The 27,016-nt window shown below is 41.1% G+C and overlaps 1 protein-coding gene across 4 annotated transcripts in view; it reads right to left on the bottom strand.

Moving 5' to 3' along the window:
• Positions 1-27,016, bottom strand: part of cfap43 (cilia and flagella associated protein 43) — a 73,702-nt gene that overhangs the window by 37,051 nt on the left and 9,635 nt on the right. For 3 of the 4 annotated variants that reach the window (XM_048608958.1, XM_048608959.1, XM_048608960.1), the window contains 10 exons: positions 26,136-26,303; positions 19,408-19,558; positions 17,884-18,046; positions 13,045-13,157; positions 12,483-12,614; positions 10,386-10,502; positions 8,828-8,908; positions 5,169-5,317; positions 2,976-3,079; positions 2,425-2,577 (listed from right to left, as the gene is read on the bottom strand). In XM_048608958.1, coding sequence (XP_048464915.1) covers positions 2,425-2,577; positions 2,976-3,079; positions 5,169-5,317; positions 8,828-8,908; positions 10,386-10,502; positions 12,483-12,614; positions 13,045-13,157; positions 17,884-18,046; positions 19,408-19,558; positions 26,136-26,303 — 1,331 coding nt within the window. The remainder of the gene's footprint in view (positions 1-2,424; positions 2,578-2,975; positions 3,080-5,168; positions 5,318-8,827; positions 8,909-10,385; positions 10,503-12,482; positions 12,615-13,044; positions 13,158-17,883; positions 18,047-19,407; positions 19,559-26,135; positions 26,304-27,016) is intronic. The other variant, XM_048608962.1, reaches the window with a different exon arrangement.

The raw sequence follows: 27,016 nt of genomic DNA on the forward strand, positions 1-27,016 counted from the left end.
ATTGGGTACATTAAGCCTGAATTTAATAAATGGAGCAGGAGTAGGCCATTCAGTCCCTTGAGCCTGGTCCACCACCTAAAACCATCATGGTTGATCTGAGCACAGCATTAACTCCATTTCACTTTGCTGTCTGCTCCTCCAGAATCCTGAGATCAAAAGTCTATCTCAGTCAGCTTTGATTGTATCTAATGATCCAATCCCCATTGTTCTCTGGAGTAGAAAATTCCTTACACTAATGATCATCTGAGAAAATAAATTCCTCCTTGTCTTCATCTTAAATGGGAGTCCCTTAATTTTTAAACTGTCTTAAACTCTTTCACAAGAAGAAAAATCTCAGCATCCACCTTTTCAAGCCCATCAAAACCATATGTTTCAATAAGATCATCTCTCATTGTTTTAAACTCCAGAGATTACAGGCCCACCCTGTTCAACCTCTCATCACAAGACAGCCTTGACAAAACTAGTTAAGGGACACATTAACACCATTAAGTCCAACACATTCCAGCAGGTGTCATTGCTGGAGCAGGGTCCAGACCCGAAGCGTCAGCTTTCCTGCTCCTCTGATGCTGCCTGACCTGCTGTGTTCATCCAGCTCTACACCTTGTTATCTCAGACTCCAGCATCGGCAGTTCCTACTATCTCATCATCAAATATAGGATCTTCCTGCTCCCCAATGCTCCTTATTATATGGAGCTTGTAACAAAGGCAACGTAATTGCTGTGATGGGCTTTAATTCTCATGTAGAATATACCGATCAATTGGTGAAGGTGATCTGGAAGATGAGCTTGTGGAATGCTTTTTGGGACAGCTTCCTGGAGTACTATATAATGGAATCACCTCAGGATAAAGCTATCTTAGATCTAGTACTGTGTAATGAGGTATGTTTCATTAAGAATGCCACAGTAAAAGAGCCAATGGGAAAAACGGATCAGAACACAATTGAATTCCACTTGAAGTCTGAAACTGACATATTTCAATTAGAACCAAGAACCTTAAATTTAACCTCAATAACATAGTATGAGGGTGAATTGGCTAAGGTTGGTTGGTTAAATATACTAAAAGGTATGGCAGTGCATGAACAGTCGGAAACATTTAAAGAAACTCAGAGTATTCATCAAAATATATTACATTGAAAAATAAAAACTGAGAGAATGATCTATTCGTGGCTTACTAAGGAGGTTAAGGAGAGTATTACATTAAAAGATATGATTTATTAATTACAAAGAGCAGTAGCAAATCTGAAGATTTGGAGTGTTTCAGAAATCATCAAAAGGCATATCAAAATGTTGGGGAAAAGGGTTAACAGTAGGATATAACAGCAACCTAGCCAGGGACATAAAAACAGACTGCAAGAGCTTTTATAAGTATACAGAAAGGAAGAGAGTACTTAAAATATTATTGTTTTCTTAGAAGCAGAGCGACGGGAGAAATTTTCATGTGTAAGTTACTGCAAGACAAAGGGAATTGAGATCTCAACATGTTAGTCTGATTACGGAAACTAGACATAGGATAAACCCATCTGGGTCAAAGATACTGAGAGGGAATGGATATCACCTCCATGATTTGGACTAATATCTCAGGAGGATAACAGTCAACATCGCTCCGCAAGGAGGACAAGGAACCAGTTTCATCGCATCAGCTCAGAAACAGAAGATTGTAGGTGTTGTTAAAAATAGTACAAACCATCAACATTTGGACCTTAACCATTTCGACAAATTTTGTCAACTGTGTAAGCAATCTCTGTGTAAATTAATCTCACTATTCTCACAAACTGATCACAGCTGTAAATTTGCAATCAGTAAATTGATACTGCTAAACAGTTGTGATAATGACAGCTTCTTCCATCCTGCTCCTCTATTTGTCAGTTTTTATTTAATGTTTGTTATTTGATGATTCCCTGCCTAATTTTAAATGCTGCTAATTATGATCCTGAGGTTAACAATTGGTTCTGATGAAAGGTAACTTCATAGATGTTGCCTGATCTGCTGAGGTTTTCTAGCATTATATAGTTTTTATTAACTGTTGCTAACTTGTGATTTTGTTCTTTAATGGTTTGGCAAAGAAGGTTACTTCACCAGTAGTTTGCGTGCATCTTAAATGAGAGGTTAACAGTGCAAATGATAATAGACCTGAACAGGTTCAATAATATTTAGATTGTGTTTTCAAGTAGATGTGGACCGGGAGTTGAAATCCAGATCATTCCCTAGAATAGGAGTTAAGTTGAGGGCTTTAATCTGGTACAATATCTTGATAAATTTATTGTCAGGATGCTGAATGGAGCGCTCAAACTATGTCTGGTATAAAGGAAGCAATCCCCAGTGATTAGAAACAGAGTTCATATTACAGGAAAAGAAATGGAAAACAGCAAACAAGAATGTGTTGATAATTCCTGGCTGAGCCAGCACTACTGGGTTCTCTTCCTACCTGAAGTTAGATCTCCAGGAAGATCCAATCTAATCAGCTGAGTGGCTCCATGTGATTTGTCATCTCTAGCCTGGCATGCCAGTATCAGGCAATTCACAATTTTCTTTGACATGTGAAATGCAAGAGAACATCCCATAATTTCACTTTTTATCTCTGTTGGGCAAGAAAATAAGGGAATAAGGTAAAACATTACATTGCCAAGGCAGGGAGACAATGCTCAGGCTTGCTTCAAGACAACACAACACTCAGAGGGAAATTCAACAATGCTACACTGGTGCAGGTAAAATTGAGGTTGACACTTTACACTGTATCTAACCCCGTGCTGTACCTGTCTTGGGTGACTCTGATAGGCCAGTGTGAAGGGTGCTTTTCTCATTATCTACCATGGGAAAACCTAACATTAGGTCAACAAGCTACTTGCTTTCTTAGGGAATGTCTTTGACAGTCCAGGGATAACCGGGGACAACAAAAACTTAGCCTTTGTAAATAAAATAATTGTGGATCATTTTGGAGCTCAGCTGACAAATGGTATGCATCTGTGAAATAGTTACCTGTATATCCGATGACTTTAAACTGCTTGGAGGGTTTAGCATTCACAATGAACATATGTCCATCAGAGCATCCAGCCATAAGGTACTGACCCCCATGGTCATATCTAAAAGATCACAAATAACATTCACAGAAGATTGGAAGCTGTACCTTTCATTGCACAGTATTGAAGAGCAATATTTTTACAGGTCCAATGTATACTACAAAACTCTGAAATTTCTTTTAAATCACCTGAGCTTTCAAATGATTCATAAACAACAGGTTGAAAATTTGAACAATCAAAGATGACCAGGTAAAACAGACGACTGCCCAATTTGGTCTTGTCCCTCCCAAATTCCAGGCTTCTCATTACAGGTTTGGCTTTCTCTTAAGTGATCCAGTGTTTTGGACCCACAAACTTTCTCTGGAAGTGCTGCAACTGTTGATGTAGCAGCCATTTTACACCATTAATAAACAAAAACAGAGTTAATCTTCTTTTTAACTGTCGGAACAATGTTGGGCAGGAAGAAACTTTCCTTCAGTTCTTTGAATTTGAACATATAGACAACGAAGAAGACAGAAAATCTCTCGGGTCCATCCAAACAATGATAACGCTTTGTGCACCAGTGTTTAAACTCCCTATCCACCCAAGTAGTTTATTGGGTTTAGCTATAAAAATGGCAAAAGCCCCAGGCTGATTGGAAAAGAAAAATAATTGAAAAAAATTCCTCTTTCATCAAACCTAGTCCAGGAAATCACACTGGCACTGTTACCAGGGTAAGGTGACACAGTGGCTCAGTGGTTAGCTCACAGCGCATGGGTCCCAGGTTTGATTCCAGCCATGGGCGACTGTCTGTACGGAGTTTGCACATTCTCCCTGTGTCTGCGTGGGTTTCCTCCGGATGCTCCAGATTCCTCCCACAGTCCAAAGATGTGCAGGCTTGGTGGATTGGCCATGCTAAATTGCCTATAGTGTTCAGGGATGCCTAGATTACGGGGATGGCTCTGGATGGGATGCTCTGAGGGTCATTGTGGACTTGTTGGGCCGAAGGGCCTGTTTCCATACTGCAGGGATTCTATGATGATGATCTCATCAACATCCCTCCACCCTGCTCCCAATCGGAAACAAGTCCAGCTTTCACTCAAAAGAATTCAGTGAATCTGTATTAACTGCTCAGAGTCAGTAGTCTGTAACTGAGGTTCACTATTCAATGAGTAAAGAATCACCTCCTGATATATAACCTTGTGTAACCTAAGATTTTGACCCCTGCTCCCCCTGAATCCAATTATTGAAACAAATGCAACCTATTCCCTTCATCATTTTATCAGAACAGCCATACAACTGTACCTCTCTAAAGTATCTTGTCATCCTCCTCTGGACTCTTTCCAAAGCCTTATTATGTCTGAGGAGAGAAAACTGGCTACAGCACTTTTAAGCGAAGTCTGACTAAGGATGTTAATTTGCTTTGTTCTTGCCATGTGAATATCGTTCCTCTGTGTAAAGAGGCACCTTCTGCTTAAACACCCTGACCCTATATGTTCCCTCCCTCCTGTGCACTTTTGAGTCCAGTATGAGTCTATTTCAGAACTGAAAGGAGCTAGAAAATGGTGATTTTCTATGCTCGCAACAGAGGGGGAGGAGAGTAAACTGAACATATGGGTGAGCATGCCTGGAACAAAAGACAAAGGCAGTAATAATGTAGGTAAAGGAGCGATTGAAATGAAAAACATGTGTAAATGTTAACTGTGAAGAGGAGAAAATGTGTCCACTGTGTTGATGGCAAACATTATAAAACACGGTGAGGAAAGCTTGGGAATGGAAAAACGGAGTATAGAGGTTATATTCTGACGTTGTGGAACTCAATATTGAATCCTAAAAGCAATAAAGTGCCTAAGTGGTAAATGAAATGTTGTTCCTCCAGCTTGGAGGGTTAATAGTGAAGGAACAATTTGCTATCGGAGGTGCTTTCTTCAGATTAATTTTTCAACCAATGTCCTCTCTGCTCCTCGGGTGAACATTTGAAATACCATGGCCTGATTTGGGGGAAATTGAAATTTTCCTGGTTTCCTTTTAATACTGCTCCCAAACAAAACTACTGAAAATAGATGAGCAACTCAGAAAACTCAGAATAGAGAAGTGAAAAATATTCTCCTCTGATGGGCCTAAGATAAGCAGAAGGGTTTTTTTACAAATATCATTTTTGCTTCCTACTTACTCTAAACACTGTATCGGCATTTTGTGGAGATTGAGTTGGTAAACCAGGTGAGGGGTCTCCACTTTTGCCAGATTTATGAAATAGACCTGACCAGTTTCAGTGCCCAGGGCAACATAGTTGGAGGAAGGACAGCTCGCCATAACTGTGATCTGAAAAAGAAAGAAGTAAATTTCACGAATTTTTAATCATCAATATGTTAATGTATACATAGTTCTATTCTAATACATATACATATTCTAATCTTCAGCAGCCTCTCACCCTAGTGAAACCAGGGTAGTTAACATGGAGCAGGGCACTTACTTCATTCCTGCCCTAGTCTGGCTGACTGGAGTTTTAATTCTTAGATGCTAATAGGTGGTAAGAATATTTGCCAAAAGCCAGCTGTGGCAACAGCTCCTTTTGATTGAGGACAGAGAACAAATGTAAGAAGAGGCAACAAAGTGAGTCATCACAGCAGGAATAAATAGAACAGGAGACAAGACCTTCAGATACAGTGTGGGGATGAACAGTGGTAGAAAGAAGAATGGCAGCGTATGTATTTGATGAAATAGAAACAAGAATTGACATCTCAGTGACAGGAAGTTGGGACATTGAGAGAAACTTTTAGTTAGTGGTCTAACAGAACTTTAAACTTGTAAAATGATTAACTCATGATTTTTAAATAAGCTAAAGTCGAAGAAAGTCTTAGATTTTCTATCTGAGGAGTCTTGTTAGCATCCAATAAGTTGAGACATTGCAAGGCACCACAGTCCTAGCCCTGGATAACCACATGTTCATGAAATAATGTTGTCGCAGACTTGCTGGCCAAGCCGGTGTGTTTGATTGCAGACGTTTCGTCACCCTGCTAGGTAACATCATCAATACGCCTCTGGTGAAGCTTTGATGTTCTGTCCCACTTGTTATTTATATGCCTCAGTTTGCTGGGGTGGCTGGCATTACTTCCGGGTCTGTTTTTCAGCGGTTTGTATATCAGGTCCAGTTCAATGTGTTTGTTCCGGTTGGAATACCAGGCCTCCAGGAATTCCCTGGTATGTCTTTGTTTGGCTTGTGCTATTATCGATGTGTTGTCCCAGTCGAATTTGTGACCTTCTTTGTCCTTGTATTGACACCAGTGAGAATTGGTTGTGTCTCTTGGTGGCTAGTTGGTGTTCATGTATTCTTATTGCCAGTTTTCTTTCAGTTTGGCCTATGTAATGTTTCTCACAGTCCTTGCATGGTACTTTGTATATTACCTTAATTTTATTGGTCGTGGCTATGGAGTCCTTTATGTTCGTCAGTAGCTGTCACAGGGTGGTTGTTGGCTTATGGGCTATCGTGATACCTAGGGGTCTGAGTAGTCTGGCAGTCATCTCAGCTATGTTCCTGATGTATGGTAGGGTGACTAGTGTGTCTGGCCATGTTGTGTCTTCCTGTTGTGGTTTGTCGCGGAGGTAACAGTGGATTGTGCTTTTTGGGTATCCATTCCTTTTAAAAACTCTGTATGTGCTCCTGTTCTGCTTTGCGCAATTCCGGATTGCTGCAGTCTGTTGTCGCTCATTTGAACGATGTCATGATGCAGCTCTGTTTATGGGTGTTGGGGTGGTTGCTGGTGTAATTAAGTAAGTATCTGGTCTGTATGTGTGGCCTTTCTGTATACGCTGGTCTGGAGTTCCCTGTTGTTCTTACGTTCCATCATTACGTGCAGGAAGGGTAGTCAGTTGTTGTTCTCACACTGTTCAACAGATTGCAGCAATCCGGAATTGTGCAGAGCAGAACAGGAGCACTTATACAGTGTTTTTAAAATGAATGGATACCCAAAAAGCACAATCAGCTGTTACCTCCGCGACAAACCATAACAGGAAGACACAACACGGCCAGACACACTAGTCACTCTATCATACATCAGGGACATATCAGAGATGACCACAAGACTACTCAGACCCCTAGATATCACGGTAGCCCACAAACCAACAACCACCTTACGACAGCTACTGACGAACATAAAGGACCCCACAACCCACGACCAATAAAACTAATGTAATATACAAAATACCATGCAAGGACTGTGAGAAACATTACATAGGCCAAATTGGAAGAAAACTGGCAATAAGGATACACAAACACCAACCAGCCATCAAGAGACACAACCAATTCTCACTTGTCTCAATACACACGGACAAAGAAGGGCACGAATTTTACAGGGACAACACATCCATAATAGCATGAGCCAAACAGAGACATGCCAGGGAATTCCTGGAGGTCTGGCATTCCAACCAGAATGCCATTCACAAACATATTGAACTGGACCCGATATACAAACCACTGAAAAACAGAACTGGAAGTAGTACCAGCCACTCCAGCAAACCGAGGCATATAAATAACAAGTGGGACTGAACGCCAACGCTTCACTGGAGGCGCACTGACAATGTTAACTAGCGGGGGACGAAATGTCTGCAATCAAACACAGCAGCTCGGCAAGCAAATTGCAACCTCATCCACGACCCGAACTACAAATCTTCTCAAAAACTTTAGGAAATAATGTCAACTGGAGAAGCTCAACTTCAAATTTCAGAGTTTGACCAGCACTCAAAAATGAGCTGAGAGATGGGTAAAAAGCGTGTTTCTGGTGGGGATGAGCTTGCAGCTTAAGTGAACACAGGCAGCAAGGGAATGGGTGACCTCTCGGCAGCCAAGGAAAACCAGGCAGATAATGCAGATGTCCTTTATTATCTCATTCTTCAGCCAATATTCAGTTCTGAATACCAGTAGGGGAAATGGTTTTTCTGGGAAATAGAGTGTCAGGGAATGGATGATGGGATAGGCAGAAATCAGGATTGCAATAATGAAAGAAGATTCAATAGTCAGGGAAGAGAAAGGGGTTTCTGTGGCTGCACATATGAATTCAGAATGATCAATGGCTTCCCTCATGCAACTCAACTGTTGCAGGATACTGTGTGGTCCATATATGAAACAAATGGATCGGAATTTATGCTGCCCCTGCAAGCAGGTTTGAAGATGGCAATGGTGGGAAGATCACAAAATTGTGGTCTGCCCACCGCCTATGGACCCACTGTAAACTGTTTTAAATTTTGCAGAGGATGATGGAGACATTAGGTCATCAGGAAGCTGCTCTGATCTGAATGATGTCTAGCTTCCTGAGTTTTATTGATGCTTCACCAATCCAGGCAAATGGGGAGTATTCCATCACGCTCCTGACTTGTGCCTTGTAGATGGAACAGGCTTTCAGGAGTCATGAGTTAATCACTGCAAGATTCCTAGCCTTTGATCTGCTCTTGTAGCCACAGTATTTATGTCATCAGTCCAGTTCAGATTTTGGTCAATAGTAAACCCCAGTCCAGTTTATAATCACAGATTGCCATCAGAGGCTACTGCAGAGTTATTGCTGGTTGTGGGTGCAGGGTGGGTCCAGTATTGGGTTCTGCTACAATGTTCAGATGGTTAGCACAATGGGGGAATACTTCCCAACATGTGAAACACCAGAGTTTTCCAAAATGAAATTCCACAGCATGGAATTTCACTGTGCAAATGTAGACCATTGAGCCCATCAAGCCTGTCTTAGCTGTGTAAAATAGCAAAACACCTCCCCCACTTTCCAGATACTGCTCTCATTATTTTGAGGAGAAATAAGAAAACAGGGCTAGAGAAATAGGATAGTTTACCTTTACTGGAAGGACGAGGGTACTGATGAGTTTCCCATCTGCAACAGACCACACCTGCACAGCACCCAGTATTCTTGCTGACTACAATGAAACACATAATCAAAACAAACTTAATCACCGGGACAAGAGATGGCACATTGCATAATAATCCTCAGACAATTTCATTTAGTTTTATCCCCAGCTCTGAATACTTGTCTAACCTCCTGCATATTGTCTGTTGGGTGAAATGCAGAGACAGCTTTACACTATCCTTGTGCTAGTTAATTAGACAAAGCAAGTATACAATTGTGACAGATGAGAACAATTCACTGATTTTGAAGTTGTTCTGTAAAATAATGGCATAAGGGCAGCAGTTTTGAAGTGGTGGACAGTTCATCCCTGATGCCATGTGGTTTTTGGTTGTGGTAGTCTTCATTCCTCACTCGGGCTGATGTAGGGGAAAGCCTGGAGTTTTCCCAAGAAGATGGTGCCTTGTTTGCAGGTGACACAAAAATAGATGGAAAGGCAAGTTGCAAGAAGGATACAAACAGTCTACAGAGAGATACTGATAAGTAGTAAGTAGGCAAAAAGTTGGCAAATGGAGCATAATGTGGGAAAATGTAAAGTTCATTTTGGAAGGGACATCAAGAAAACAAAGTATGTTGTAAATGGAGAAAAAATGCAGAAAGCTACAACAGAAAGAAACCTAGATGTACTTGTGCAAGAAACATTGAAAGACTCGCCTATGAGGAAAAACTAGGACCAGACAATATAGTCTCAGAATTAAGGGGCACCAATTTAAAACTAAGAAGAGGAGGAATTTCTTCTCTCATAGGGTTGAGTGTCTTTGGAACTCCTTACCATAGAGAGCTGTGGGGGCAGAGTCCTTGTTTGTATTTAAGGTTGATGTGGATAGATTCTTGATGAGTAGAGGAATCAAGGGTTACAGGAAAAACACAAAAAAGTGGACGTGAGGAATGTTGGATCAACCATGATTCTACTGATTGGTGGAGTGTACTAGAGGGACTGAACAGCTACTCCTGTTCCTATTCCGAAGGTCTGACTGTTTCCCTGGACCCTCTCTTTCTCTCCCCATCTATTCCTGTTGATATCCTTATTTTTGGGGCTGGCAATCTGTGAAATGTCAATTGCCTGTCTAGTCCCTCTCAGCCATTGACCATGGGCAGCTGCTCTTAATTGCAGGATGGCTATTGTTCCCTTGCTCATTTACATTTGAAGGTTAGTTTTTATTTCTTCGTTTACAAAAATTTCTTACTTCCAAAAAACTGCATTGGTAATGAGGTGGTGTGGCACCTAATAAATCTTTTGTTTACATTTGTAACACAGTCAAATCGAATCTAATGCTACACAATAAATACTAAATATGGAATAGTAAAAGACTTAGTTTTCCAAAATTCTGGTGACCATAACTGTAGGCAATACTCCAGCTGTGGACTAACTAGTTCCAGCATAACTCATCCCAGCTCCCATATTCTCTGTCTCGGTTAAAGAAACATTGAAATGATCCAACACAGTAACAGGGAGCTGACTTTTTAAGTTTTGTTACTTTTAATCTTACCACACAGTACTGTTTCCCTGTCCCCAGCAGAGCTGCTGATACATAGTCCCCACTGTGTATGTCTAAGATTGTGGTCATCTTGTTCGGCTCTGATGGCTTGTAAATATGTATTGAACCCTGAGAGGAAAAGGAAAACAAAATGTACTTTTCACATGCATCCCAAAACCTGAAATGGGTAAATCATCATCAACATAACCAGACTCTCTGTTTGCCATTATTCACAAACTGATATTGTTTTTTCAATTCATAAATCCAAATCATTACAGCAACAATTTACATTCACAGAGCAATGAAGACAGTGGCGTCGGGGAGGAGGGACAAGACAGATTTGAGACAGGAGGGGGAAGGAACATGTGGAAAGGATGAAGTGGATAGGAAGGAGGTAGGGATGGTGGGATGAGGGGAGTGAGATGCTGGGGAAGAGAGGGTATGGGAGATGGGGAAGTGTTGGATGAGGGGAAAAGGGGGTCAATGAATAAAGGTAGGGGAAGGACGGGGGAGATGGAAGGGAAAGGGTGGTGAGATGGGGAAGGATGAGGAGAAGGAGAGCATGGAGTTGGAAAGGGGGTGAAGGGGCTAGGGGTTAAGGAGGGTGGGAGGGTGGAGAAGAAAGGGATGGAAGGGCTATGGGGGAGGGGTTTGGGTTGGGAGAAAAGATGGGGATGGGAGAGGTGATGAAGGGTGTAGAAGGGGAAGTGGGAAACGACAATGTTAAAAACTTAATTGAGGCTAATTACATAGAGATGAGGGCAGAGTTGGCTTGAGTGGACTGGGAAAGGAATTCAGCAGAAAAGACAGTTGAGGAACATTGGCAGACATTTAAGAAAATAGCCCATGGCCCACAATAAAGATAAATTCCAATAAGGAAGAAGGATTCTGGAAAGTGGATAAACTGACCATGGTTAACAAAGGAAGTTAAGCATAGTATCGAATTGAAAGAAAAAGACATACTATATGGCAAAGATAAATGGTAAATCTGAAGATTAGGAAAGTTTTAAAAGCCAACAAAAGATGACCAAAAATAATAGAGTGAAAATAAATGATGAGGGCAAATTAGCAAGTAATATAAGATAGACAGTAAGAGCTTTTTAAACATATGAAAAGGAAGAGAGAGAGGCCGAAGGGAGTGAGGTTGGAAAAAATAATAGTGGGGAACAAGAAATGGCAGAGGAGTTGAATAAAGACTTTGCATCCATTTCATGGTAGAGGACACTAATAGTATTCCAAAAATTCTAAGTAATGAAAAGACTAAGGCAAGGCGGTGGGTGGTCATTGATAAGGAAATAAATACAATAGTTATCACTAGAGAAAAACTACTAGAACTAATGGGGATAAGTTCCCTGAACTTGATAGTTTGCTTTAAAGGAAGTGACTACAGAGATAGTGGATGCACTGGTAGCAATCTTCCAAGAAGCCTTAGGTTCTGGAAAAGCCTCAAAGGATTGGAAAACTGCTAATGTAACACATTTATTCAAACAGGGAAGGAGATATAAAAGACAGTAACTATAGCACAGTTAGCCAGTACAGAGTGTGGGGAGAAGGATAATGGGCAGAGTTTGGTGAATTAGTTAGGGGACTGACAGAATGATAAAGGGATTGGGAGAAGGGGCAGGGGTCGGAGGGGGGGTGGTGTAGTGGGAGGTGGAGGGCATTGATTAACAATTCAACACAACAGAAGGTCATTCAGCCCATCATCTAGCTTTACATCAACAGTGCTTCAGTTCAAAAGTCACTGCTGCTGAGCTGTGCAACAGATGAACTCTGTAGCATTGCAGTCCGCATGGAGTGATGTGCAAAGACGGGAATAATTGAGCTCTTTGTTTCCTTATGTATATTGGGAATGCAGGGCTAGGACTCAGACTGTTGACATCATTGTGAACTGCTTCAAGAAGAAGAAAGTAAAATTGAATTAATCAAAGCATAATGTAATGGGATCAGTATTAAACCAAAAAATTATGCTCTCTTTTGAAATCAAGCAGGAGGAAAATGCTAAAAGGTTATATTAGTAATGCACAAATTTTAATAATGTGTGAGACCAATCCAGTCAGTGTGTGCTTGCACTCAGAGATCAGCACAGCCTGAAGTGATCTGTTTTACCTCTTCTGTAGCAACAAGCAGTGATTCATAATCTACTGAGAATTCAATGTTCCTAATTGGCGCTCCGGCTGACAAGCATTCCTCAATCTCCACTTTGTGGGGTGTCACCTTGATACAGTAGAGGATTCCATTCTGGGAAATATATAGTTGTCATTTAAGCAGTATACAGACACAGGTTCCATGTATGTTTCACACATGCACAATCACACAAATACATTGCTTTTCTGATGAAGGGCCTAGGCCCGAAACGTCAGCCTCTCTGCTCCTATGATGCTGCTTGGCCTGCTGTGTTCATCCAGCCCTGCACCTTGTTGTCACACAAATACATTCATGCCTTTTCATTATTTCTCACATGACTAATAAATGCACATACATGAGAAATTATGCACATGATCAGTAACATGTGCCAACCCAGTCTCCAAAAAATAACTTGAATCAACCCAATCACAGATGCAAACTTTAACCCTGCCCCAATATTGGATATAGTGGACACAATTCATTTTGGACTGTGGACGATGTTGCTTATTGTTCTTAGTAAATTATATTATTCAGAAACAAATACCAATCCTGCTGTATACAGTCCCTTTTTGTTGAGCGCGAGGGTGTTCACTGCACATTGCTTTAGTTCTGGATGGACACTCATCATAATATTGGATGACGCATTTCTGAAACTGCCTAGAGAAAAGGAACAATTACACAAGATTGTGTTATTTAGCAAAGTGGGATAATAACAAGCAGCTCCTAAACTGTAAAGTAAGCCCAATATGTGAACAGAGAAAGACTATGCATCTAATAAAATATCTCCATCTGAACGCCAGGTGAGACATTAAACTGAAATCTTGCTGGTCCCAGTGACTTAGACAGACTTGAAAACCCCCATATCGCTATTTGGAGAATTCCTCAATGGTGTGCTGGCCAACAATTTTCTCTCAACTAACTCCTAAAATAACCAGTTGACTGATAATATATCTCATTTTAGTTTATGGCACCTGGCTCAGCACAAAATGGCTGTCATATTTTTCCATATCATAAATAAAGCACTTCAAAAAGTACATGTCATAGTTATGAGCTTTGATAGCCACAGTGCAAATACATTGCTTTGTCTCTAACTGAAACACCAAACTGTTTGTTCACAGACATAAACAGAGCAACTGTCTATTCCCAGAACTTCCTGCTTTAGTTTAGATTTGCACCTTGGCAGATTTTCATTTTTCCAGAGTATTGGAACGTTTGATTTTAATCAGGTGCAAGTGACAACCCAAGGTTGTTTGACAAATATGTCAGTACTACGTCAAAGAAAGTACTGGACAAATAAAGATTTTTGGGTAAATTGAGCATACTCAGGTCCCTCAGCCATCAGGTCTTCCTGCTGTATGAATGTACAAAAAGGAAGGGACGTGGACCATGCAGCTCCTTAAGCTGATTTGACTGAGTATGACATCAAGAAGACCTAGCAAAAAACTGGAGTCAACAGGAATCAGGGCAAAACTCTCTGTTGGTTGGAGTCATATCAGGCATAAAGAAAGATGGTTGATGTGGCATGTCAATCATTTGCTCCATGACATCTCTTCAGAAGGTCCTCAGGATAGATATTTTCTAATAGACCTTTTAAGAGATGTAATGATACACCTCTGGAGTAGTTGAGACTTGAATATTAGCGTATCCTAGGCCTAATCATCTCCAGCAGTTTCATAAATGATCTTCTTTCCATCATAAGGTCAAAAGTGGGGATTTTGCCAATAATAGTACAATGTTCAGCACCATTCATAACTCCTCAGATACTGAAGCAGTCCATATCCAAATAAAACAAGACCTGGACAATATCCGGCTTGGACAAAAAAGTGGCAAATAATATTCATGCCACACAAATGCCAAGCAATGATGAACAATTAGGGATGGGCAATAAATGCAGCTTAGCCAGCGACGCCCTCGTCCCATGAATGAATTAAGAAAAAGAGAATTTAACTATCCCTTGACATTTGAATAAAGCAAAGAACTCTAGATACTGGAGATCTGAAATAAAAAACAGAAATTGATGCAGAAACTCAGCAAGCCTGGCATCATCTGTGGGAAGAAAGCAAAGTTACCATTTCAAGTCTGGTAATTCTTCATCAGAACTGTTAGTAGCTAGGAAAAATTGGCATTTAAGCCAAAGTTGCAGAAAGCGGGGTTAAGGGAAAGGTGAGCAGACAGGTGGAGATGGAACACAGAAAGAGAGAGATATATGAAAGGGATAGGTTTCCACTTTGCAGAATACCTATGCTGTGTCTGCAAAAATGACACCGAGCTTCCAGTTAGCTGGTACTTCAACACATCACCATGTTCCTTGGCCAACATTTCTGTTACAGGCCTGCTGCAGTGTTCCAGTGAACGTCAGCGCTAGCTCAAAGAACAACATCACTTTTTCTGCCTGGGGACCCTGCTGCCTCTCAGACTCAATACCGAGTTCAATAACTTGAGAGCCTGATTCCATCCTTCCATGTCCTTTTTTAACTCACCCCACACCCAGTCCTGTTATGACATGGGTTACTTTTGGCACAGTCACCCATTCCCACATACTCCTAGGCCCATTATGACATTATATGGGTTGCATTCAGTACAGCTAACCATTTTCTCATTCTCAGTCTTTATTATGTCTTAGTCAGCTTTTCTTTTGTTCTGGTCTGCTATCCATTATCTCCTTGTTTACCTAGCCCTTTCATATCTCTCTCTCTGGGTTCTATCTCTATCTATCCACTCACATCTCCCCTTGACACGTATCTCCTCACTTCAGCTTCAGCATAAATGCCGACTTTTCCTAGCTACTAACAGTTCTGATAGAGTCACCAGATTCATAGAGTCATACAGCAGGAAACAGGCCCTTCGGCCTATCATGTCCATGCTGAGGGGCGGCATGGTGGCTCCGTGGTTAGCACTGCTGCCTCACAGCAATAGGGGCCTGGGTTCAATTCCACCCTTGGGCGGAGTTTGCACATTCTCCCCGTGCCTGCATGGGTTTCCTCCAGGTGTTCCAGTTTCGTCCCACAGTCCAAAGATGTGTAGGCTAGGTGGATTGGCCATGCTAAATTGCCCATAGTGTTCAGGGATGTGTAGATTAGGTGGGTTATGGGGGATGGGTCTGGGTGGGATGCTGTGAGAGTCAATGTGGACTTGTTGGGCCAAAGGGCCTGTTTCCACACTGCAGGGAGTCTAAGGTTTCTTAACCTGAACTAGTCCCATTTGTCTGTGTTTGGCCCATATCCCTCTAAACCTTTCCTATCCAAATGTCTTTTAAATGTTGTAATTGTACCCACCTTTACCCACTTATTCTGGCGACTCTGACTTGTGGTCAAATGTGTTTCTCTTTGTAAATTTTTCCATGAGGGACAGATAATATGGAATGGTCCAACTATTTGGAGCATTCTGTGGTGAGGAGGCCAGAACATCCTTCACAACACCAGTGACAGGTAGAACCTCAGTATATAGTGACACTTTGTTTTTACATACCAAGAGTCTATGCACAGTTTGATGCAGCCATACACAAAGGTGGCTATCAGAATGAGGATGGCATAGGGTACATCCTTGCACCCCTTATCTAGAGCTTTGAACATAGTGTCCTTGTGGACACGGTCCATCATTGACCTCCAGATAAGTGGAAGATGGTTCGGGTGACTACAAAGGCACAGTCTGTTTTCTTCCCACAGATACTGGCAGAACTGCCGAGTTCTGTTTTTGTGCCTTGACATTCAATGGTATTACTATCACTGAATCTCCCACTATCAACATCCAGGAGGTTACCACCAAACAGAAACTGAACTGAACTAGTCATATAAATACAGTGCCTACAAGACCAGGTCAGAGGATAGCAACTGTGATGAGTAACTCCCCTTCAGACTACCAAAAGTCTGTCCACCATTGAAAGGCTCAAGGCAGGAGTGTGGTGGAATACTCCCCAATTGCTTGGATGATTGCAACTCCAACAATACTCAAGGAGAGACAAAAAACATGCAGATGCTGGAATCCAAGGTAGACAAACAGGAGGCTGGAAGAACACAGCAGGCCAGGCAGCATCTGGAATAAAGGAGCAGCCAATACTTCAGGTATAACCCTTCTTTAGGACTGGATGTGAGGATAGGGGAAGCTCCAGGTAAAGGAGGAGGGGAAGGGTTGGAGGCGGAATGGTGGTGATTGGTGGACATTAGTGGTAGGTATGACCTGATTGGTCAGAGCTTATTTGGAGGTCAAAGATGGACAGTGTCCACAAGGACACTATGTTCAAAGCTCTGGATAAGCGGGGGGAAAGATGTACCCCATGCCGTCCTCATTCTGGTGGCCACCTTTGAGTGTGGCTGCATCAAGCTGTGCACAGACCTTTGGAATGTAAACACCAAATGTCACCACATACTGAGGTTCTACCTGTCTCTGGTGTTGTGAAGGATGGTCTGGCTTCATCACCGCAGAATGCTCCAAATACTTGAGAAGCTTGACACCATCCAGGGCAAAGCAGCCTTCTTGATTGGCACCACATCCACAAACATTCACTTCCTCCACCACCAACTCTCAGTAGCAATAGTTTGTACCATCTACAATTGCACCACAGAAGTTCACTAAGGCTCCTTTAACAACATTTTCCAAACACATGATCACTTCCATCCAAAAGGATAAGGACAGCAGATAGATACATAGGAACACTACCACCTGCAAGCTCCCCGCCGAAGCCACTCACCATCCTGATCACTCCTTCACTGTCGCTGGGTCAAAATCCTGGAATTCTCTCCCCACTGGCATTGTCCATCAACCTACTGCAGCGGTTCAAGAAGGTAGCGCACCACTACCTTCTCAAGGGCAACTAAGGATGGGCAATATACACGGATCAAGCCAATGACACCCACATCCCATGAATGATTAAAAAAATGTTTTGTGACTGGTTCTTTGTGTTCTAGATTCTCCAGCCAGGAGAAACACGTTACATCAAGACCCTACAGAATGTCATTTGAGATCACTTCTCAGTCTTCTGATCTCCAAGATCAAATCTAACGAACCTTCAATATATCATCTGTAAAGCAAGTATATTCTTGCTTAAATATGAAGATCAAAACTGTGCACAGTATTCTGGGTATAATCTCAGCAAAATCCTTTACAATTGTAGCAAGATTTCTTTGTCCTTGTAATAATTACTTTGTGATTACTTTCTGTATTTGCATGTTAATTTTATGTACTTAGTATGTTCTCTAAACATTAACAATTAAATGATTCATGCCTTTTAAGTTTTGTTTTTCTATTCTTATGACCGAATGGATAATTCACACTTTCCCACATTGTACTCCATTTACCAACTATCAAGATTCACTTCAAAGCTCATTACCTCCTTATTCAAAGTCAGAGTCTTGGTTTCAGACAGTACTCAGATAAATATTCTTACCTGGGGACAATTGTTCACCGGATGGTGTGGCAAATACAACAGCTCTATGCAACTCAGCATCTACAAGTAAAAGGTGTCCTGTTTTACAGCCAACATATAAATCGGAATTTGGGGTCCAGCAGACAGACACAGGCTTAATCAAAGTTTTCTGTAGTTCCCGTGGCTTCAGGAAAGGGAAAATGTAAAAGAGCAAAGATATGTATATTCATATATATTACATTTAATGAGATACTTTCATTACATGTAAACTGACTCATGCATTTTTTTTTGAAAACCAAATATCAGCTATGTTTTTCTCAGAGGCACTTAGCAGTACTGCAGGACGTTATACTGTGAAGAGTAGGATATATTTTAAGATTATAGCTCGGGTTAGGTTGGTGATCAAATGAATGTTGGGAGTAGGATTATGTTTGAGATTAGATTTACAGTTCAGTCTAGGGAACAGGCTTGGGTTTGGGGTTAGGATTGGTATAGGGTTGGAATTGGACAACAGGAGTACAGGAAGAGCCAGGGCATTTGTCTGTTCAATGTCAGCTCCCTCCCAATCTCACTTCCTCCTCTTCATTTACGCCCTGCTTCTCATTGTCCACTAAGGGGCTATATCCTGGCCCTTGTTTCTAATCCCCCTACATCACTCTCTGTAAATATGAACCCATGTCCCCGCCCTTTCCCTCCTTCTCCTCCCCCATCTCATTTAAGTGTGCTGTATCCTCTGCAATCCTGGAACACTGCTCTTCTGGAAGCAGCCACCTCCCTGATGTTGCTGAGTACACAGCTACCAGTTTCTGATTGGCTAGTACTCTCGAAACAGTGGGACATCCACAGTCAGGGTCTTGCTTCCACGGAAAGATCTACCCTCCTACCTGTAGCCTTGCCATTGCCTGATTGGCTTGTGATTTTTTTTAACAGGCCTTCCCTGGGAAAGGTAGCCTGGGTCTCTTACCAGCTTTATAGTCAGAAGGCAAGAATCCTCAAAGTCTCATGAAGATTCTGTCCAAAGTCAGAAAAACTTTTGTGGTGTAGAGCATTGGCAATTGTATGTCCTCTGAAGCACACTCCACTCACCACACATCATGTCTCAAAATACACACATACTTGATCTCAAAATGTTATTCAACAGTTAGTTGGTATCAAACTGAGCATGTTCCTGGTTGCTGTACCTCAGGGATTGCTCACCTTAGAGCAGCTGCTACATTTATGACTTTTACCAGGCTGAGGATACTTGGGAACTTATTGTCAGAGACAGCACGGGGAAAGAAAAAGCAGCTAGCTTCCAAGTTCTATTTAAAAGGAAATAACATTTGCCAGAAAATATGCATAAGGAAAGAGTTGTAAAATTATGGGAAAAGCTGAGTGGCAAGTGTGATTAGTTAGATTTCTCTTTGAAAGAGCTGGTACAGGCATGATGGGTCAACTGGCCTATTTCTGTGCTGTGAGATTCTATAATGTGTTAACTCTGAACAATGTGTGGCTCAAGCTGAGCTCTGACGCACAAGATGTTGAACAAAATCCAAAGAAACTTACCACAAATGTATTGGCCATGTTTCCCACAAGACCTGCCTGGGCTGATATTAACATCTTTGGGCCATAGTAAGTCAAAGCACTGCTGTCAGGACCAATCCCAACATCCTCTAAAACTGCTTGAGATCCGTCTTCTGCAGGGAGCTTTACATCTCTGCAGAGAAAAATAACAAAATTTTGGAGATTGAGCTACCTGATCTACTCAACATCTTTTCATATTGGTAACCACATTCGATGTATCCAATTAAATGTTAACTTAACTTTCACTTCCCTTAAAGTGCCTTTATTTTATTTTAACCCATTACAATTTTGTTGCATTCATCACTGTCTGCAGCATCGTCTAACCAGGATGTTTTCAAATAGTGTAAGCTACATTCTTCCACTACTGCCACTGGCAGAGACCTAGGTATAAAGTTCATGCGCTAAATCAAGGCCTTTCTAGAAAAATCTGTCAGCTGATTCACACAACCCTTGCACTGACTTCCTGGAGAAAATATACGTAGGGTTCATTTCAACATAAATTTTCCAGTGGGAACAAATGGAATCAGATCGGGTTGTGTAGGAGCAAAACAGGCATGCAGTCCAATCTGATGTGGTTCCCCCTTATGGGGGAACTATGAGAAAGTTACTGGAAAGTTTCAACTCGAATAATGGGATCAAGGTTCTCTGTGGGAACAGTGAGTGAACAATATATACACCCTTCTGGTGAAGCACAGGTATGATGACCAGAGTGGTTTCTTGCTGAGCTGTGAATTTCTATGCTATTTTAATGGTTCTATTCTTACCGTGTACTTACATTGCTCAATACTTTGTCCATTTGTCCTCAACAGGTTTTATTCAATACACTGTCTTCACTGATAAATTTAAACTCTTCCCTCGCCATCTTCAAGGCACTTTTATAGTAGTTTAACTTGGTATGGGTTTTGTAGTTTTGTCTTATTAAATGAAAAATTCTGGCCACTGTCATCCAGTATACTTCCTGCATCACTAGAGCATTCAGGCAAAGAGAGACAAAGCAGCCCTCTAACCTGGATCATGTAGTTGTGATACCTTGTACATCACAATAAAGATACCCCCATCACCTGGTTCCATATCATCTCATGGGGAGGCAGACAAGATAAACTCCCTGGCCAAACATAAACATCAAAAATACACAGCATTTGAGGAATGTGATTTGGCCAAATCCCACTTTCCAGTTCCTGCTCCATTACTCTGTAGGTTAAAACATTTTTAAATGCATATCCAGGATCTTTAAATGCAATGAGAGTTGATATATCTACTAACCTTTCAGGCAGTAAAGTCCAGACTTTACTCCACTTTCTGGATAAAAAAATTCTCAATTACACTTTAATTCCTTTGCCAATTACTTTAAGTCCATTAGTCCTGATTGTTAACCTCTCTGGTAATGGAATTAAGTCCTTCCTATCCATTCCAGGATGTCCATAATTTTCAGCATTTTCTGGACCAAAGAAAGCAAACGCAACCTTCCTAATCCTTCCTCATTCTTCCTCAAAGTCCTTGTAATGTTTTTATCAATTGCCTGTGTCACCTCTCTAATGTAATCATATCCTTCTTGTAATGTTGTAGTTAGGACTGTCACAGCACTCGAGTCATGGTCTAATTGTTTTGCACAGCTCTAACATAATCTCCCTGATCTTAAATTCTAGGCCTCAGGTAATAAAGGAAAATATTCTGTATGTCTTTTAACCATCTGATCTACCTGTCCTGTTACCTGTAGGGACATGCATTTCCAAGATGCCGCTATTCCTCTACACTTCTCACTATCTTACCATTTATTGTGTATCTTGTTGCCTTGTTTTTCTAAGATGGATCACCCCAACCTTCTCCAGGTTGATTCCACACGCCACTTTCTTGCCCATCTGACCAGTCCATTGCCGTCTTCTTGAGGCTATAGCTCTCTTCATCATTGTCAACCACATTTAACTATTGTTAAAATACATATATATATATGTATGGACCATGGAAAATTGAAAAATAGAATTATTTGGGCATTACTGGATTGCAAAGAAATTTATTGTGTGATTCCTTGGAAACTAAAAATTAAAAGCTCAAAGAGAAGGTGGTTTATCACAGTTTACCAAAGTCAACTGACTTAGTGGAAAGAATAAAACAGAAAGTGGTGGAGAAGCTTAGCAGGTCTGGCTGCATCCAACTCTGAAAAAGAGTCATATTGGATTTGAAATGTTAACTCTGTTTCTCTCTTCACAGATGCTGCCAGACCTACTTTTATCTGTGGAAAGACTGCCCAGTAAAGCTTTTAAGAAGAGATAAGAGATGGATTTTATGCCTCAATTGTTGGACAAATAGACTTGGAAAACTGTTGGATCTGTGCTTCTGAACGAAAATAGCTTTTATCAGTAATCACCCGAATGTAGCAGTTGTGGCAGTTCTGCAGTAGCTTGCGACGAAAAGCAGTGCTATCTCAGTAAAAAGAAAATCTTTACTGTAAAGCCAGTGCAGGTTCTCTGTTAGTGAACTCTTTAAATAATAATGGAGTTTTAATCATCAGAACTCCTGTTTCCCACCTGAAACTGAAATATGATCCAAAGATCTTTCATCATTCTGTAACTCAGCATTCAGATTTCTTCAAAAGGGAATTTTGAGAAGTCAACTCATTCTATCTTTGAACTTCTAAGATAACTTTTAACCTTTTATCTACAGGGCTATTGTTACATTTTGCATATTTTTAAAAACCTACGATACCTGTGCAGAGATGTGTTGTCTTGTCCATGTGTGAATGTGTTTGTGGGGTGGGATAGATTAAGAGGATATAATTTAAATCTGCGTAGTAGCTTTTTAATAATCCATTTGGCCAATTGTTTAAAGAATAGGTTTGTTCTCAGTAAATGTTATTTTTGAGTTTATTGAAGAAACCTGATTAATTTGTCTTTTGTTCTAGATAAAAGTAATAAAGAGAAACAAACTGACAATTTTGGTGATTCAATAAGACATTTACACTTTTGGTACAGCTTGATTATCAGTGCACTCCTCCCTTCAGAGTTAGAATGCCATGAATCAAGGCATAAAAGTTCACTTATACAATATCAGACAATCGCATTTTCTAGCCTCAAAAATCATGTACTTGCTTATATGAGTCAAGACCCTTCCCTTCTCAGCCATGACCCACAATTAGTTACATATATTTTACATATAAAAGCAGCCTCAATTTTCTACCCCAGAAATGTATATCTTATTTAGCAGAGCTTTGTAACACAGTTCATGGAATCAAGCAGATGATATAGGCTGTGTTATCAAGGTGCGTAGAGATATAAGGCATATCCATTCTTTGCATTGGATACCTACAAAATTTTAAAATGGAAACCAGGCACACTGCTGGTTCAATTTTATACTAAGGATATAAGTCAGCTTTCATTTCTGGAGGAAGTTTTCAAGGCTTCAAAGAACTATGCTCTGAAGAAGGGTCACTGGATTGTGCTTTCTCTCCACAGATGCTGCCAGACTTGTTGAATTTCTCCAGCAATTTCTGTTTTTGTCTTGGTAACCATATTATCTGTATTCAAGCTGGTTCGTTGTTTTTCTGCAGACGTTTCATTACCCTGCTGGGTAACATCATTAGTCCAGCCTCCAATGAAACACTGTTGTGTTTTCCCGCCAGTTATTTGAACTCTGGAGTCCGTTGAGCTGGATAACCTCACTTCCGGTTTTCCTTCGCAGTGGAGTGTATATGGGGTCGAGCTCTATGTGTTTGTTGATGGCTTTCTTCTTGGAGTACCAGCCTTCTAGGAATTCCTGTGCTTGTCTCTGCTTTGCTTGTCCCAGGATGGATATATGAACAGGAATGATTTAAAGAGGTATGGGCCAAATGCAGACAAATGTGATTAGATTTATTTAGGATATCTGGTCGGCATGGACGATTTGGACTGAAGGGTCTGTTTCTATGCTGTACAGCTCTATGCTTCTATGACTCTAATACCTTTATGGATGTAGATTTGTAATAGTAACAGACCACAAACCCCTGCTAGGACTACTTAAAGACAAGGTTGTGCCACCACAGCTTCTGGTCAAATTCAGCGGTGGGCCCTTAATCTCAGTACATGGAATTTCAAGTTGGAACACCATCCAGGATGCCAAGTGGCTAATGCAGATGCCTTGAGCCACCTCCCACTGGCAGATACACCACTGGTGGTGCCTTCTCGAAGAATCCATTCTGGTTTTAAACTTTCTGGACACCTTTCCAGTCACTGCTGACAATATCTGACTGTGGATACAAAAAGATCACTTTCTGGCAAAACTAAAACAGCTGGTGGTGATGGGGGAAACAAAAGGGCCACCACAACCAGAATTGAAAACTTTCTGAGCCTGGCAAGACCAAATCACCATACCTCTATGGCATATTACCATGGGGAGCAAGAATGATTGTCCCGAGTAAAGGTCGCCACCAGATACTGGCTGAACTCCGCCAGGGTCATCCAGAGGTTTCCAACATGAAAATGTTGGCAAGAAGTTACGTTTGGGGCCAGGATTGGATGCTGACATAGCTGTGTCAGTGGAGCAGTGCCCAGACTGCCAACAAGGGCAAATATTATTGCCAGCAGCTCTCCCACATTCATGGGAATGGCTCAGTAAACTCTGGACCCAGTTACAAATTGACTATGCTGGTCCTTTCATTGGTTCAATGTTCTTGGTCAGAATTAATTTGGCAAAGTCAGCGATGACAGTTGTGAAAGCTACAAGCATCATTTGCAATACACATACTCCCAGAAGTATTTGTCATAGACAATGGAATGTCATTTACCAGCAGGGATTTTGTGTGTTTCCTAAAGTCAAACGGCATTCAGCATGTTCAGACAGCTCCATACCATCCATCATCCAATGGTCTGGCAGATAGAGCAGTCCAAACATTGAAGGCAAACTTAAAGAAACAGGCTACAGCTTCACTCAATATCAAAATATTCCAGTTCCTGTTTTATTATAGGACCATCCTTCATAGAAATGCAGGGATTGCTCCAGCAGAGTTGCTAATGGAGAGAAGACTCCACACCAGGTTAAACCTTATATTCCCAGACCTGGGGGAAGGGTGAAATGGCAATAGAAATGCCAATGCTGGCCACAAGCTTCTGCCAAGTGAAAGAAACAGTCTACTTTAGGGGACAAAGTTTGGGGTCAGAACTAGGGAAATGGCGCTGCATGTGTACAAGGAGAGGGCAACGCGTGGACAGGTCCCGTGAGAAACAAAGTTTGGGTAGGTGAGGCAGACCTGAACAAACATGAGGGTCACATGAGGCAGGAGTAAAACTTACCTGGCCCCTCAGAATAGCCAGAAATGCTGTCAGAAACCGTGGGTTCTCCCCCTCCCTCTCGCATCGAAGAAACCTCAGAATCTCTCCTGAGACACTCTGGGCATGAGAGACGGGCTACAGTCCAAATCAGAGTCAGTGGAACTGGAACTGGGGTGAAAATGTCCCAGGACAAGCCACAAGAGAAAGAATAGGCCTACATCCCAGCAATTCGTGGGGGATGGATGTAATGATTGGAACAAGGGCCAGGTGGATCTCATTGACTATGAGATCCTTGGTTGGTCCAGGTTAACAACCCCAATCAAGGCGCCTTGGCTGACAGATATAAACTGGAGATTTAGAGAGACTCCTCGCTCTAGGGACTGTATCTGGGTTATCTGGTCAGAGTCCATGTACTGTGCACATGCAAATAAAGGGCGACTTGGTAACAGGATACTGGCCTTTGTGCAGTTATTTCAGCGACAATCAATGATATTTCTAACGGCCAGCATTACTGATAACTAGCTCTGTAATTCAGATTTACTGCTAAATTTTAAATTCCCCCAGTGACTTGTTTAGTGACATTACCACTATGCCCACTGTCTCCCGCAAAGGCGTTGTTTTTATAAAATATTTTTGGGATTTCTTGATTTTACCTTCACAGTTTTTTTTATATCTGGGCTCAGTTGCTAAAATCTACTTATCAATTTTATCATTGTGTTTTCTGTTGTCCTCAAGTCTTTCTGCAATATTCTACTCTTGATATTCAAAAGAACTTTTGTTTTTTGTTTATCCTACTATGCACATTTTTTTTGACATGCAGGGACCTCTGGAAACACATTTATTCTGAACCTTCTCAATCGCCACTTTGAATGCTGACTTGTATTGATTTACTTTATGTGTCTGTTTCCAGGCTGTTTTTACTAAAGCATATAATGGCATTGTAAAATTAGCCAATTTGGAATTAGGAGTTCAGTACAAAATCTCAGTGAGGGAAGCTGAAAATTACGTTTGTCCATTGTACATTCCAGGTCTACATTCCAGTGTTGTAGTTAGAGGAAGTACTGCACTTCAGTGTCAAATCAGACATTAAACTGAGGCCCCATTATTATCTCAGGTTGGCATAAAGGGTCCTATTGCACTATTTTAAGAAGTACAGGTTAATACCTTGTTCAATACATATCCCTTCAGGAACAATTCATAGTTGAAATGATTGTCATTATATTTGCTGCTTGTAGGGTCTTGCAGTTCACAGGCTGGCTGCCGTATTTTCTACATTTTAAATATAGACATTTGAAAATAACCCCAATAACTACAATGCACATTGAAACATCCTGAGATTGTGAAGGATGCTGGATAAAAGTATTCCTTTCTTTGTGTTACTGAAATAAGACACTGTAGATGCCCAGATATCTATGATAAAATGTGCTTTTGAGAAAGTAGTAGTTACGACTTTTGGTACATGCCACTTACATGCGCTTTAATAGGTGAAAGTCATCACATCGTTCAATATTCCACAGTAACAGGCATTCCTCATTGGCCAGACACAACTGGAGCTGGTTCATGGGGTTAAAGCTCAGAACAGTAGGTTTCATGCCTAGAAGAGACTCACTACAAAGACGAATGTTTGTTTTCCAGTTCCTTAAAATTGAGACCAATAAAAACAGATTAACAAATGAAGCGGACATTCCTTCCCAACTATTTCAGATATCAAATGTTTGTGGAACAAAAATGTTGAAGATGTCAGATTTTCAAGCTGCAAATATCAGATCTGAACAAGAGTTTTGCAAAAACCAGTAGTGTCTGGGAAATAGCCAGGGTGAGCACAAGTCAGTCCCCTGACACTGCTGCCAACAGGACTGGGAAAGGAAAGATTAATTACAGCAGGCATGACTAGTCATTGCCGCTTTTCGACCCTTAGGCACAAAGCAGCACATGGATAGTTTAGCACATACCATGATGTATACAATTCTTCCTGTTTTGTCATCAAGTTCACAGACTGCCATGTGTAACAGGACATCATAAAGAACACAACTAAATTAAAACACAAAGTCAGGCTGCAGAGGCAAAATTATTATTGCAGTAGTATACAAGGGCTGATACAGAATATTATAGACAAAAGGTCAAATCATTGCACGTGATCTTTATTCATTTTCATCTAAGATTCTTAATTGTAATTATTCAGACTTATCAAAGAAGGAAAATATTTAGGTTGCACAATGCTTGCAAGACACTAATCTGATCATTTCACCATTCTATGAGAAATATCAAACAAGGTCAGAGGCAGACTAATACTTCCACTATGCTGTCCCTATCAATAGTGCTTCCTGCAAACACAACCACCCACCCCACCA

The sequence above is a fragment of the Rhincodon typus genome, chromosome 20 (genome assembly GCF_021869965.1).
Source record: "Rhincodon typus isolate 14 chromosome 20, sRhiTyp1.1, whole genome shotgun sequence".
In the NCBI taxonomy this organism is placed as follows: domain Eukaryota; kingdom Metazoa; phylum Chordata; class Chondrichthyes; order Orectolobiformes; family Rhincodontidae; genus Rhincodon; species Rhincodon typus.